Source organism: Xiphias gladius, chromosome 1, assembly GCF_016859285.1.
Source record: "Xiphias gladius isolate SHS-SW01 ecotype Sanya breed wild chromosome 1, ASM1685928v1, whole genome shotgun sequence".
Classification (NCBI taxonomy): domain Eukaryota; kingdom Metazoa; phylum Chordata; class Actinopteri; order Istiophoriformes; family Xiphiidae; genus Xiphias; species Xiphias gladius.
The window spans coordinates 24,676,341-24,691,000 of NC_053400.1; the positions used below are offsets into that span (position 1 = coordinate 24,676,341).

General features: G+C 38.3%; 1 protein-coding gene across 5 annotated transcripts in view; it reads right to left on the bottom strand.

Moving 5' to 3' along the window:
• LOC120789538 (protocadherin-9) overlaps positions 1 to 14,660 on the bottom strand; it is a 196,954-nt gene that overhangs the window by 37,230 nt on the left and 145,064 nt on the right. Inside the window, exon 8 of one of the 5 annotated variants that reach the window (XM_040126559.1) lies at positions 13,747 to 13,775. The exons of the other annotated variants lie outside the window; for them this stretch is intronic. Coding sequence (XP_039982493.1) covers positions 13,747 to 13,775 — 29 coding nt within the window. The remainder of the gene's footprint in view (positions 1 to 13,746; positions 13,776 to 14,660) is intronic. 5 annotated transcript variants of the gene reach the window in all.

Here is a 14,660-nt window from a genome sequence, read left to right on the forward strand (position 1 = left end):
GAGTATCATAACACCCTCCGCCCTTCACACACACACACACGGATACACAGACACACAGACACACACACACACACACAAAACACACGCCCACATACTGTATTTTATTTATTAAATAGCAACCATTTACTACTTCCTTCACACTAATAAATAAAAACAAAGAACACTTGTGAAACATATAAACACAACACATAAATTTAATCTAAGAATCTATTACAGCACTAGAACATTTAAGCCTTTTTTGTAAAAAGCAGGTTTAACTAGAGAGCGACCTCTTACCACATGCACACACATGTATTGTAGAGTGAGCAGAACGTGGTTTACAGTCAGCTAGGCTGCATAAAATGAACAGATGTGACTGTCAAAATTTAGCTTTTTCAGATGAGCATGCAACCTAAAATTACTTAGGGAGGATGTCTATATGCTGATTTTATTCTTAGTCAGTAACTGACTAAAAGATCAGGACTTTTTTGATCTCTGTTTTGTAAGGGCATTAAAGGCAAGTATGACTTTGCATTTGTTTGTTTTAGCTTTCTATTTTCATTTCTTCCTCGTAAAGTCAAGCTCTGACTTGATTGTAATCTAACTCATCTTCTTTCTGATTTGATATTTTGCCTCAAGTTCAGCAGTGTGGAGTGAGAGAGAAAGAAAAATGAGAATAATGCAAAGCCACAAGTCAGGATACAGCACGAAATCAAGTGGAAAAAAGCCAACTGCTGCTCATGGAGACACGGTCTGAGGGGTGATGCATAGAGTAGTGAGAATTGAAAGGAAGCAGTGGATGCGTGGTAGGAACAGAGAAAACGACCTATAGGGAGGATGCTGCGGCTCATCTACAGAATGCTTCAGCTTGGAGCATTGGCGTAACAACCCTGGCACCAGCTGAGTCAGAATACTGTCAGTCAACTGTCGGTCCATTGGAATTGTGTGATAATGACTGACATTTAAATGTCCAGCTTGTGAACAACAGATTCCTTTTCTACACCTCTAATGTCTGAGAGTTCCACATGTCTGTCTGTGTCTCTGTAATTAATGGCTGTCAAAATAGGATCTATGACAAGTAAACCTTGATCCTGGCAGATATTTCATTAGAGACATTAATAAGCAAAGTGCTGTTATTCTCCGTCATTCTAGTTTAAACCCTGAGAGTATTTGCATTATGTGTGTGTGGCCCCCATCCAATTACAAAACAATATTTTGCAATCTTCCTAGTGCAATGCATTTACAGTGCTATACAAACATCAACAAAGCTACTTAAAATCATGGCTGAGCTAGCTTTCCTTTTAAAGGTTTTATGAAATGAAAAAATCCTTTTCTGCTACCTTAAAGGTTCCTGTCCTCCAAATGTCAACTGCATGTCTAAATTATACATTTTTAACCCCGCCAAGGAGGTTATGTTTTCACCCTTGTCTGTTTATTTGTCAGCAGGATTACGCAAAAAGTACTCAACCAATTTGTACCAAACTTGGTCGAGGGACGGGCCATGGGCCAGGGACCCATTCAATTTTGGGGCAGATCTGGATCATTTACTATGAATTGGAATTTTTTTTCTCTGAAGGCTGGTGTATGTTGTTTGACATTAGCCTTAGTGGAGGTATGCACTCAACTCAGTGCCATTCTAGTTTCTTATTCATATTAGGAAATCTTGTCTCTTCTTTTTCATTCAAATGTAATTTTTATGATACATTCTGCAGTTAAGGGCACGGATAGAAATTCCACACAATAAAATGTGATCATATTTTGGTGCAATGAAGCCAACCACACTCATAGAAAACCTGCAGTTTCAACTTTGACCTTAGTACATATCAAAGCTCTCTATTCACAGCTGGATTTGCCTTCAGTATAGGTAAATGCAAGAAATTAAACCATAATCCTCAACAGGCCACAATATATTGAAATCAGACTTTCTCTCACATCCCTAACAACCGCATCAAACTGTGAGCCTGTGCAAACCTCCTCCTTCTATCTTCACTGTACTACTGTCCTCACAGAGAGGCTATGAGGGTTTGCCACTTTTTCTCTTCTCAAACTTCTTTTATTTTGTCTATGACCTTTTCCTTTCTATCATTTGCAGGACCAGTATTCATTCTGCTCACAGAGTGATTACTTCTCACCCTGTCAGCTCACCTTGACTTCACCTGTCATTCTTCCATCTATTTTCAATGTGATATTTTCTTTCTCACCTCTTATTACTGGTGCCCCTCTGAAATCTGTTGAGTACCCGTCTTTCTATCATCCTCTCTGTCAGAGACACACGCAAGCACACACACACATACACTGTGAAGGATCACTCATTATTACTTGAAAGTTATAATCCTGAATATTTTCATTAAAACAAACCATTTTTGATACTATTCATGGTTTGCACTTTTTCCGCAATAGCCATTTTATGTACTGTATATTAAGTAACTACTAACTTATTTTCCCACCTTCCTGCTTCACATTAAAAGCGTTCAACTAGTGAAAGACAGGGTGGCTTTTATTGTGAAGCAGCTTCAGGAAATGCAATGTATTTGTCACTGCAGTTAGTGCTGACCACACCTTAAAGTGCATCTACAAAAGAATGGTCAGCTTTGGTTATGATTCCTCCATGGATCATTTTTGATTTTTGCAATGAAGTAGTGGAACAAGAGGGACTGGCCACAGTGGAGCTGCTAGATTAGGAGTTGCAGACAATAGGCTGCAAACATCCAACTCCTCTGTCGAGTAACCAACTTTACTTTGTCCTCCCGTTGTGTAGAAAACTACCTGCGTGTGCAACATGAAATCAGATCGTGGTTGCATATATTTTTGACTGATTTCCTCATTAAAACAACATGAGTCTGTTTGGCTGCACTGTAAACAGATTTTCCAACTGATCCTCTGTTGTATTTCTGACAAAGCAGCTGCTCAAGGAGTGTTTGCTGTAGTTTTATCATGGCAACCACGGGCGTTGCCAAATCAACCAGGACTGAATATTTAAGGGTTACAACTTTTATACGGTTGAATGCAACATTCAACTGTTGTTAATGGCAATTAACAACAGTTTATTGTAAGAATATCTCAGCCATTTTCTGGGGTTGCAAAACTAACAAAAAATGTTAAGACAGCACAATCCACTAAACAACAAAAGTAAACATGTTGTTCTCTACGACGGGTGAAGTTCCTGTCAGCCTGTCACTAACAAATATGTCACCTTCGTTGACCCTTAATTGTTGATCCCCCTTCAGCTATTCAGTGTCATTTTAAATACTTGAATGTAGCAGTGAGATGCATCATCCCACCAAGCTGTGTCAAAATTAGATGACCACTGTCTGAGATATTGTGCATGACACATGGATGAACAAACAAATAATTTAGTGTCTGTTTTTTTCTTGTGCTTGCAAATCTTTAGCTCTTAGTGTGGAACTACACTGGTTCCTGGAGGCTAGAGACTATTTATCGAGTCTTAATATATAGTATGTCACCGTGGTATTTAGTGTCAGGAAAATGTTTACAGTAACTTATTTGTAACGGACAGACATTTGTATACTGTTACTAACTTCAAATGATTAATGACAATTCTATAATCAATTTATTGTCCCATTATGGTCCTGATTGTGCTTCATATTTGGTTAAAGTTCGATCAAAATAGTTTTATATATAATAGTATTTTGTCCAGATATATAGTATTTTTAATAAGAAATCTGTAATAATATCTGTCCTCAACCATAAGGGAACACTATAAATATGGTCTGCACAGATGCCTATGAAGTACCATGTGGGCCATTTAAGAACTTCATATAAAAACATCCTAAAATATAATATAACACAGATAAACTAACTAGAATAGATCAGTCTATAAATATAATTCTTCTGTCTACATGTTGGCAATCAAACCTGTTTGAGTCACATGTTAACACTCAGTTTAATGTGCAACCAGGAAGCACTCATTTTTTATTTAACTGAGACTTTTCAAACATCTGCTGGAGTTCTCAGTGTCACACTCTGAGTTCTAAATTGGTAAATTTCTGCAATTAACCAGGAGGCATCAGCTTAGTTCCTGGTGGATTTGTGCATGAGCTAAACGCCATATGCTTCACTCAGAAATCCACTGTATACACACACACACACACACACACACACACACACACACACACACACACACACACACACACACACACACACACACACACACACACACACACACAGACACACACACACACACATACACACACACACACACACACACACACACACACACAAACAATCTCCCCTTATGCTCCTACATACTTATACACACATGCACATTAAGATTCCATCCCATTTTGAGACGAGGTCTGAAAGAATTCATCACGGTGACAGCACCACTTCAACACATTTTTCAGTTTGTCAGAAGTCTCTTTCTTAGCGCTTGTTCCTCACTTCTCCTTGGTTTCCTCTGGTGTATTGAGTCCCGCTCAAAGCACACAGCAGGGGATTAGTCCCTATCGCAGCGCTCACTACCCCCAGATCAGTTCACCAGGGTTAAGGTACAGCTTTCTCTGAAGATACCGTTTTCTATGTGAGAACTCTCACGGTGGCATGTTAAAGGAGCCCAGTCACAGTGGAACTTAAATGCTATGATAACCCATTTAAGTTGCTGTCTCAGTATAAATACTGCTACTCTTGCACACTCTTTGACTCCCTCTCTCTTTCTTTCTCTTTGAGTGTCAGGGCCAGCATGTTGGTATTACTGCTTGACATTGCAACAGAGACTGACTAAATTTGTCATTTGCCAAAACACTATGGGAGATGGAGTATTAAAACTCATAGCTAATATTAATGAGACGGTTGAAGTAAAAGAGATAAATTAGAGATCAAAGAAGAGAATCCAAATGTGCAACCTCTATACATTTTTGGTAAAGAATGTTCAAAAATATTAAAAAAAAAAACATTATGGGAAACATGCTTATTTGCTTTGTTGATGACGGTGAGATGAAAACATTTATACCAATCTCATGTCAAGACAAGGTTAGCCAAGCTTGACATCAGAGTGGAAGCAGGATACACAGCTGGCCTGGCTCAAAAATACATTTGCTGACACCTCTAAAGCTTTCTAATTAGTGCATTGTATCTCGTTAGTTTAATCTGTTCTCAAACTGAACTGTAAAACAATTTGTGGTTTAAGGGAGAGTCAGTGTAATACAATATACACAACAATGTCTACCTTTTGTCTCTTATTGCTTCTCAACGTGATGATACCTATGCATAAAGCATAAACTATACTTTGCACCTGTGTTGCCCACCAAAACCTTTGGGATAAAATTATGGATATTCTAGAGAAAGAGAATGAAGGTTTGGCAAGGATTTTTTTTTTCAAGATTTAAAAACAAACAGCAGATGTGCCATCCCTCTTCCTCTTGCTCTGACAGATTCCACATCCATCGGTAACATTGTCTTCTGTTAAAAATTTCAATTCTCGATCCTGCATAGAAATAGATTTTACATCAGGCAGTGGGCACTAAAAGAGAATAAAATGTTTTGGATTGGGTGCCTTTTTCTGTGACGAGTTACGTTGTTTCCCCTGGCAACAGATCTGCCAAATGTTGGATATTAGGTGTTGATGTTAAAATTTGATGCTAGACTGATAGCAGAAGTGACAGAATTATTGTTCGCAGATTAGATGGAATTAAGGATGCAAACTATATAGAAATCTTCAATATAACTGAAAAAAAAAACAGAAATACCGCATAAAAAATACAATAAGAATAATTCATACCGAGCGTTCACATTTTTCATACGATAACTCAACAATCCTTTCTATTTCGAACTTACAAACGTAAACAAAATCTGCCCCTAAATTAGATATAAAGTTATCGCCGTTTCAGTATATATAAATAGATAATGTGAAATGAGCGATTCAAAGAAAATACGAAATTTATAAGCTGCAATTGCTCAGATTAATGATGATATGCCCTTTGCAGATGTGCAACCCTTTTCCACCAGGGACTTTACCAGAAAAAGCTCAGCAGGTACACAATACTACATACTGTGGCTGAAAAGCCTCGCTTTAACTGACTGGACAGATAGATTAGGGAAATAAATCTCATATGAATATTCTTCAAAGTTTCTGCATCTGCGGTTCAGTGTTTCATTATCAAGTTCACAATTAATAATGAAAACAATTAATGGGGTTTGACCATGTTTGATTTCCTGTTTCCTGCCATAGTCCTCAGACATGTGTTTGTTGTTACTGTTTTCTTTTTCAATATCACCCTGCCATCCTACCTCTTGGCCAAAGCATGCTCAGATAATGAGATAAGCCTCTATGATCCTAAACATGGATCAGAAGGTATAGAATGTGGATAAAAATATATAACCATCAGCCACAACATTAGAATTGGTAACTGGTTTCAATGTTGCTCCACTACTCACAGGCTGTCATTAAATCAATGAAGAACTTTTTTAAATATATACAGTAGTTCAAGCAGAAAACATGTGAGTCTGAGCAAAAAAGAATTTGAATAAGATTGATTTTTTTTTCTTTCCTTTTTTTCCAAATCCCATAGCACAAAGTGTGTAGGATGTAACTTTAAATTGGTGTAATTAGCCCACTATATAGGACAAACTATTCTCATTCTCATATAATCCAACAGTCCTCAGATTTTTTCCTCCTCATTGTAACTAATCATCAGCATAGAAGATGCTCTTCATCAGCCCACCCGTCTGCCCACCCTAGCTGTTGGCAGTGACTGCCACGATAATGACGGAGGCTACTCTGAGACGATGTTTACTAGCTGACAGCAGCACCCTGCTCTCTCTGTATGCTCCAGCAAGCATTTCCATTTAGCTCACTTCTGAAGCTCCTGCCTAATTTCTCTTTGGAGACAGAAATCCTCTAAACCCCATTGTATCCTGGGGCAACATATTTACTGAGGGCTGGCTTTCCAGTACCTGAGAGAGATTAACACTGCTCCCTGATTTATGAATCCATGCCACCCACCCACAGGCTTGGTCAGGGGCCCTAGCTATTCTGCCCTGCTACTTCCTCTGCACACAATCGGATTTAGGTATCAGACGGAATACACAAACACAAACACACACTTCCTCACATACAGCAGAACTGGGTTTAAGGGGAGTTTAAACTGTGAATATGCACAGTGCATCCCTCGAAATTCCCCTTAAGAAAAAAGAACACAGAACTGGCAAGGGTAAAACAGTCTGTCTCCTACTTCTGTTGGCAAGGGACTAACTCAAAACGGAACTTTATGATAGAAAATATCTCCTGGACAGAATCAAACTTGACAATTTATGGTTTTAGAAACTCTATATTGATTTATAACTTTGGTATACTGTTAAAAGTTATGCAAACAGGTCATCTATGTCTGTCACTGGAGCACAAGCTCTAGTCAAAAGATCTGTGACATCCATCTACTGTTTTGGCATACCACCATCTCACTGGCATCACTGGCTGTCTGTGACTGAGGTGGTCGGACAGCTGCCAGACTGAGTGACAGCCTGGTATTTGTTTATCCTGAATCGTCAATTGCTGGGCATCTGTACTACAGAAAAAACAGCTGCTGGCACAGAGTTTCACTGGACGTGTCTGTTACTCTTATTCAGTTGAAAGAATGCTTTTAAATGGTCCCAATTTTTGCAATAAATAATTCATAAAAGGCATCATGTCATGTATTTCTGTGGATAAATATGCTACAATAAAATCAGACAGTTATGGAGTTGGCAATATCTTTGAAACATATGTTTTATGGTTGCATCAAAACACATGCACAGTAGCTTAAGGATATTTAAAGGTGTGCGTGCGTGCGTGTGTGGGTGGGTGGAGGGTCTCAGCCACAGCATAACCTGTGGCACTGTACTCAACAAATTGTGAAAATAGTTTTGTGCATCTTACTACATTTTTTTTTGGGGGGGTCGTGTGTGGTTTGTTTTCATCATTTTATGACAGTGGATTAAACATTTTCTCTGAATAAAACTGCTGTTGTCTTATAGTCACTGTTCACTTGACATTTATACATAAATAGAAGTACATGTGAAGTTTAGATGCTAAATTGACTGCCCACCCCCTAATTAAGTGCTAAACAATGGCAGGTTTCACTGGTTTTTGTTGGTGTATTCTTCCACATCCTTCTCTAATCATCTGCAATGAGACATTCAGTGTTTTATTAATGTGCTGATGTTCAATAACTCACCAACAGTAAAGGGCTATCCACAGTCCTATCTCCTATCTGCTTCTTACTACTTCCCAGTGGTGGATGCGAATTTAAATTAGCCCTTGTTTGCTATAGGCATCAAGATTACTACTCTAAACCTTGTTGAGGATCACACGGCCACAACCTCATGACTGGATTACTGCAGCATGCTCCTGGCAGTGACACTAAAGTGCTTTCTTCTACCCCTGCAGCTTATCCAGTGTGTTGAAGTCTGCTTTTTGCCCAACTAAAGTCAAAAGTGTCCTAAGTCACAGCCTACATTCCAGAAACTGGTCATATACAGTGTGGACGCTTGTAATGAATTCAGAATTCGAGTGATTTGCCCCAAGAGTAAATGTACACACTTGCAGCACATAATCCAAGCCCACTCTCCAGCCTGTGCTCTGTACTCTTTATTCTCTCTCCTCTAATGGCAAAGTGCCATAACTCCTCCTCCTTGTTGCCCTCTATCAGAATATTTGTCCAATGGAACTGAAAACGGAATATGCCGCCTATTCTTTGCGGGTTAAAGAGTTACATCCATATTTTGCCACATTTCTTTAACCAAATAATGACAATGTACACGTCGCTAAATACACTAAAGCAGCTCACTGTAGAAATGGCAAACTGAAGTGGTGTATTTATAACTGGAACATACTGAGCAGACAGTCAGACAGCAGAGTAGTGAGGTGAGAATTTTTTATGGAATACCTTTTTCCCCACCATGAAAGCTTGTCACCACTGGAGTCCAATGAAATTTACATAAATTCAACTTGACCACCTTAATACCCTACTACTGACTTTTGACAGCCATCTTTCAGAACCACAGGGAGATGAGTGTTTGATAAACACTTTAGAGGGGCTTTGGGGAGTTTTCTTGTAAACATACAAAAGTCATTTTTACATTCAGTGTTACTCACCTACTCATCAACACACTGTGTGTATCTGTGAGGTCTAACAAAGGTGTTGAATGCATTGCCTTCCTCGTAAAATGCTGTCCTCTTCTGCCCTGCCTTTGTTGGTTAGATCAGTCGAACAGTGTGAGATCATTGGCAGAAATGTTTATCCTGTCACTCACATGCAGATGTACATATGAGTCCTTGTATGCATGCACAAGATAAACAAAACAGGGACCCAGTCACAGAAAAACAGTTCTATAGCACTATTAGGGGTCAAAAACTCCACAGGGTACTTTTAGCTAAAATATCTATATATATCTTCCACCAGTGATGATGAAATCAAAATAATACATAAAAAGCCAAACACAGAAAGGGTCAGTGCATTCATAATAACAAGTTTCCGTGCTCAGCCCTATAAGAAAGGATTATGTCATGTCCCCTACGGTGTGAACTTTAAACAGGACAAGATAGAGTAGGACATATGAATCTGGAGAATATATAAATTGCAAGACGACAAGATAATCAAAGTAAGAAACAGAAATAATCAAACTATAACTTACAATACAACTTAAAACAAAACAAAAAATATCTGCCATCTTTCCAACACTGTCCAGGGCATTTTCTATTTTCTGTGTTCCAATTGCTTTGACGGAAACTGATGGAAATCTGATGGAGTCAGATTTGTCAGCTCTGTTAAGACAACAGGAAAACACAGCTCTGCGGCTCTCCTGTCATTCAATGGAGAGCTCTCAATGAATGACTTGAAAATAAGACAAAATATATATGCGGCAGCACAGAGATACAGTCAAATATTTTTGGCCAATTCATTCTCTAGATATGTAGATCTGTAGATACATACATAGTCTGTAGTGGTATGTTTTGCTTCCAGTAAATCAATCCTCCCACTGTGAATGTTACAACGGTTCTCATAAGCTAATTGCCTTCCCTTGCACATTCATGGTGTCCGTGAACTACCAAGCTTTTTTCCCACTTCCATGGATGCAATGGAAGATTTGAAACTTACTGTATATTGTATATCTATACTGCTAAAGTAATAAAATCACATACTTTGCTAAAAACAAGTTGTGTACATCTGCTATAATGTGTTTACGGTTAGGTTGACTCAGTGCTAATTAATAAAATTACCACTTGAATTGGGGGTGTTCTGCATTTTGAGCTTGTGAAATCCCCTTATTGGATCATTGCCTTGTCACACAGTTTGCAGGAAACTGTTCAGTACGTATTTTCTTTTCATTGAATAATGGAAAAGCAAAGTAAAATTGTATAAAATACAGTTGCAAAGTAAATCATTTCATATTTTGTGTAGCACAGTAATCAAACATTTCCCATGATGACAAGCCTGGTGGCACAAAGGTAAAAGGCAGTGAAGAAGCTGCCAATCTGCTCTGCCATGAAAAGACAATCGGGACGCCTGGGAAATAAATCACCAGAAATTTGGCATTAACATTTATAAAAACATGGCACTGTGACCATCTTGCTTGCCTGTAGCATATTTTCACAATATTGTGATGAAATAAATACCCAACATGCTGATAAAATATGGACAAAACATCATGAAAAAAAATATAACCTAGTCCTAATTTCCAGACATCTGTTAGTGATTAACACCAACGTAATTGTGATATTTCAAAGCATTTCAAAACTTGGTGAATTTTTTTTTTTTAAGAGAAATTTTCTAATTTAGGAGTAATTTGTTTTTTGACATGAAACTTTGGCAGAGTTGGGAATTGAAAAGATTCTTCGATGTTTCAGACAAAGCTGTGCAGAGCGGAATGGAGCAGAATACACCTCAACAAGGGAGTTATCCATCATCTCCTGTCCATCAATGATTAATGGCTAAAGTGGTTCCATTTTCATGGCAGAGAACATAACAATCTTGCATTTGAGCATTTTGTCCCTCTCCACCAAGCCCCTTAACAGCTATCCTCTCCCAGTCACATTGTGCTATTTCAACAAGCACCTTGTCCACTCACCCCTTCTCCCCTCTGCTTCCTCCTCTGTTCCTGTCAGTTGGTTGTGTTCCTATGCATAAATAGTGCAACCAACCATTTTGGTGAACTGTGCTCCTGTTAACATCACTCATCTTCAAATAGATCCACAGATACATTTCAACTAGTGCTTGAATACCTGCCCAAACCCCTGCAACAGAGAAATGGATGTAAATCCTGAAGAAGAACCTTTATATTGCAAGAAAATAATTATTCTGAAACAAATGTAAAAGCTTCTACAATTCAGTACAAAAGTGGCAAAATAGGTTAAGTTAAGCTTTCAAGTCAATAAATTAGTCTGTGCATTCACATCTATATCGATAGACTAATCTTCTTTGCTTGGGGTTAAAGTAATGCAGCTAACTTGATCAAGAGTAGAAAAAGATGTTGCTCATGGTTCAAGTTCATGGACGTTGAGAACACAAACTCAGGGCTCCAGAATCAAGACAATTTATGTTTGTGTGTTTGTTTTTAGGAGATGACAGTCCTTCTGACATGCCAAGATAATAAACAATGTACCAAGAAAATTGGCAGTACATACTGAAGGATGAAGAAGGGTCATGGAATAAATGCAGAAAAACACAAGCAGTTTTTACAGTACATCTGTACAGCTTGAAATTTTGACCATGAATGTGCAAAACCCAAAAAACAGTAGACATTCTGCCTATATTCCTATAACAGACAAACAGAAAAGTAAACAACACAACAATAACAATTTCCCTCTTGTACGTCTGAACAAAATGGGGTGTAGACGTGCAAGGTGCTGACTCTCCTCTGATTCTCTTTAAATGTGATTTAATTATGAATGAGCAGAAGGATTATTTGCCCCAGTAGGTAAAACACCTAGTATTATTTCCTTGCTGTAATCCCCAGCCTAGTAACATATGCTTTAATTGCTGACATTGGTTTCTCAGCTTCCTAGAATTTATTGTGTGTCGTCTTGCGCAACTACTGGGAAACCAAGAGGACAACCACCATGTTGCTCTAATTAAACTCTGATTTTGCCATCTACCGATCTTAAACCGATCTCACTGTCTTTCTCGCATTTATATCATTGATTTTAGTGGCTTCTATTCTGCAACACATATCAGGTCTATCTATGGACTGAAAATTTACTGCAATCGCCTTTTAACATGTGACTTTGACTGGATCCCTTTACGCCGTCTAACTGACCATTTATTTTACACAATTCGAAAAATTAACCCCCAGCCTGACTACATTTTACCGCACGTCCTCATCCACTTCTGGTCAATTCCAGTCTCCACCAGCAAACCTCTCTTTCCCCTAAAAGCCACACTAGCTTCCCCCTGTCGTTGAGAAGACCTACTACCATCTCCTTACGTACATGTAAAGCTCCACCACCTCACCAATTCTTATCGACAAGAATTTGGAATAGGCCTAAAAAAATGCTACTGAGGATACTTGTGACTGTTCTCTTATCAAGCCGGGACCCAATGTATATCTTGCTGGCCTTTTAACATCAAAAAGACAATCTCCTGTAATGCTGCCTGTACATATTGTGATTAGTGAAAGATGAAATAGATTGTTATCATTCCGCACAGCAACCCTTACAAATCTGATATCTGTTCGCTGTCATCCACCACCTGTCCTAGGCCCTGTAACTAGTCCTATAAAAGTAGCTCAGCTAAATGTTAGATCTCTAGCTAACAAATCATTCTTAATTATTGATCTTATTACAAATCATAAACTAGATTTTAACTGAAACCTGCTTAGACATGAACAGCAATGTGACTAGACCTGGGTTAGAGTTCATCTTTTGAATATCTTGCCCTTGTGCACAAGGCCTAACAAGCAGTACTCATTCAAACAATGTAAAAAAGTCACCCCTATTTCTCCCAGAATTCTCTCAGCTGGCTGCTTTTATTACTAATTATGATACTATAATTTTAAATGGAGATTTTAACATTTATATTAACAACAGCGCTGACTCTAAGGCTATGGAATTCATGAATTTACTTGAGAGCCTTGAACTTACTCAACATGTCACAGAGGCCACCAACCAGCTTGGCAATATCCTCGATTTGGTTGTGTGAAAAGGCTTAGCTATTGTTAATTTTTTATTGTCTAATATCCCTGTCTCTGATCAGTATTGTGGGTTATCTGACAGTGTCCTATCCGTAGCTAGGATCATAGATGAGTGTTTGGTTCAGAAATGAATTTTAGCTGCTGCAGCAGAAAATTAATTCTCAGAGTTTTTAAGTTATTTTGATCCGTGTGATGTAAGCTGCCCACTAGTTGAAATGGTTATGGTTTTCAGTAACAACCTGACTAACATACTGAACAAAGTTGCCCAACTCAAGGTCTAAAAGAATCATCTCTACCTCAATGGATAGACAATACTATCCATGAACTTTTGATGAACTTTTCAACAGTATCTCAAACTCTGTCCTGAAAAACACATCCCTTGAAACTGGAGTTTGCCCTGAGGCCTTCAAAACTGCTGTCGTGAAACCTCTACAGAAAGAACATAATCTAGCCTGTGGACTTCTAAGCAATTATCAGCCCACATTAAACCTTCCATTCTTAAGCAAGATACTTGAAAAAAAGTTGTTTTCCACCAGATAAACAACTTTCTAAATGAAAATAATATTCTAGAGAAATGTATGTCAGGTTTCAGAGTTAATCATACCATAGAGTTTGCTCTCAAAATAATGGTTAGTTATCTGAGACTTAGTGCTGATGCCAGCAAGGTTTCGGTTCTGGTTCTCTTAGATTTAATTGCAGAATTTGAAACAGTAGACCATGAATATCTCCTAAACCGCCTTGAGAACTGGGTTGGCTTCTCCAAATATGTTCAAAACTGGCTCCGAACATTCATTACAGGAAGAAAGATTTATGTTCTTGGGGATCATGTGTAAAGAAACATGACATAACCTCTGGTGATGCACAAGGGAGCCACCTTCCCCCTCTGTTGTACTAACTCTGTTGTTCCTCTGTTGCTCTGCTTCCTCTAGGTGATATCATCAGGGTACATAATGTCAGCTTCTATAGCTATGTTGATGATACACAGTTGTACATATCTGTTGAACCAAGTGATATACAATGTAGATGCCTGAATCAAACCAGAAATAACAAGTCTGGGTGTTATTTTAGACTCTTACTTAAGTTTTATGTCTCATATAAACAAAGTGACCAAGGTGGCATTCTTTCATCTCAAAAACATTGCCAAGGTATGGCCATTCTAGACTCAGCAAGATGCTGAAAAATTAATTAATGCTTTCATCTCAAGTAGACTAGACTATTGCAATGCCCTTTTTACGAGTCTTCGTGAAAAGTCCATAGAGGTTCCAACTTATCCAGAATTTTGCTGCTAGACTGCTAACAAAAACAAAGAAAGAACACATCACTCAGTCTAAGCTACACTGCAATGATTCACTTTACCTTTTAGAATTGATTTTAAAGTCCTTCTACTTGTATACAAAGCTCTCAACAGCTTAGGACCAGCCTACATTACAGATTCCCCGTTGCTGTATGTTCGTTGACGAGTCCTTAGATCCTTTACTGCTGGCTTTCTAGTTACCCAAAAACCCCATCAAAGAGAAAATTGGAGATGCAGCTTTTTCAAAGCTATGTTCCCAAACTGT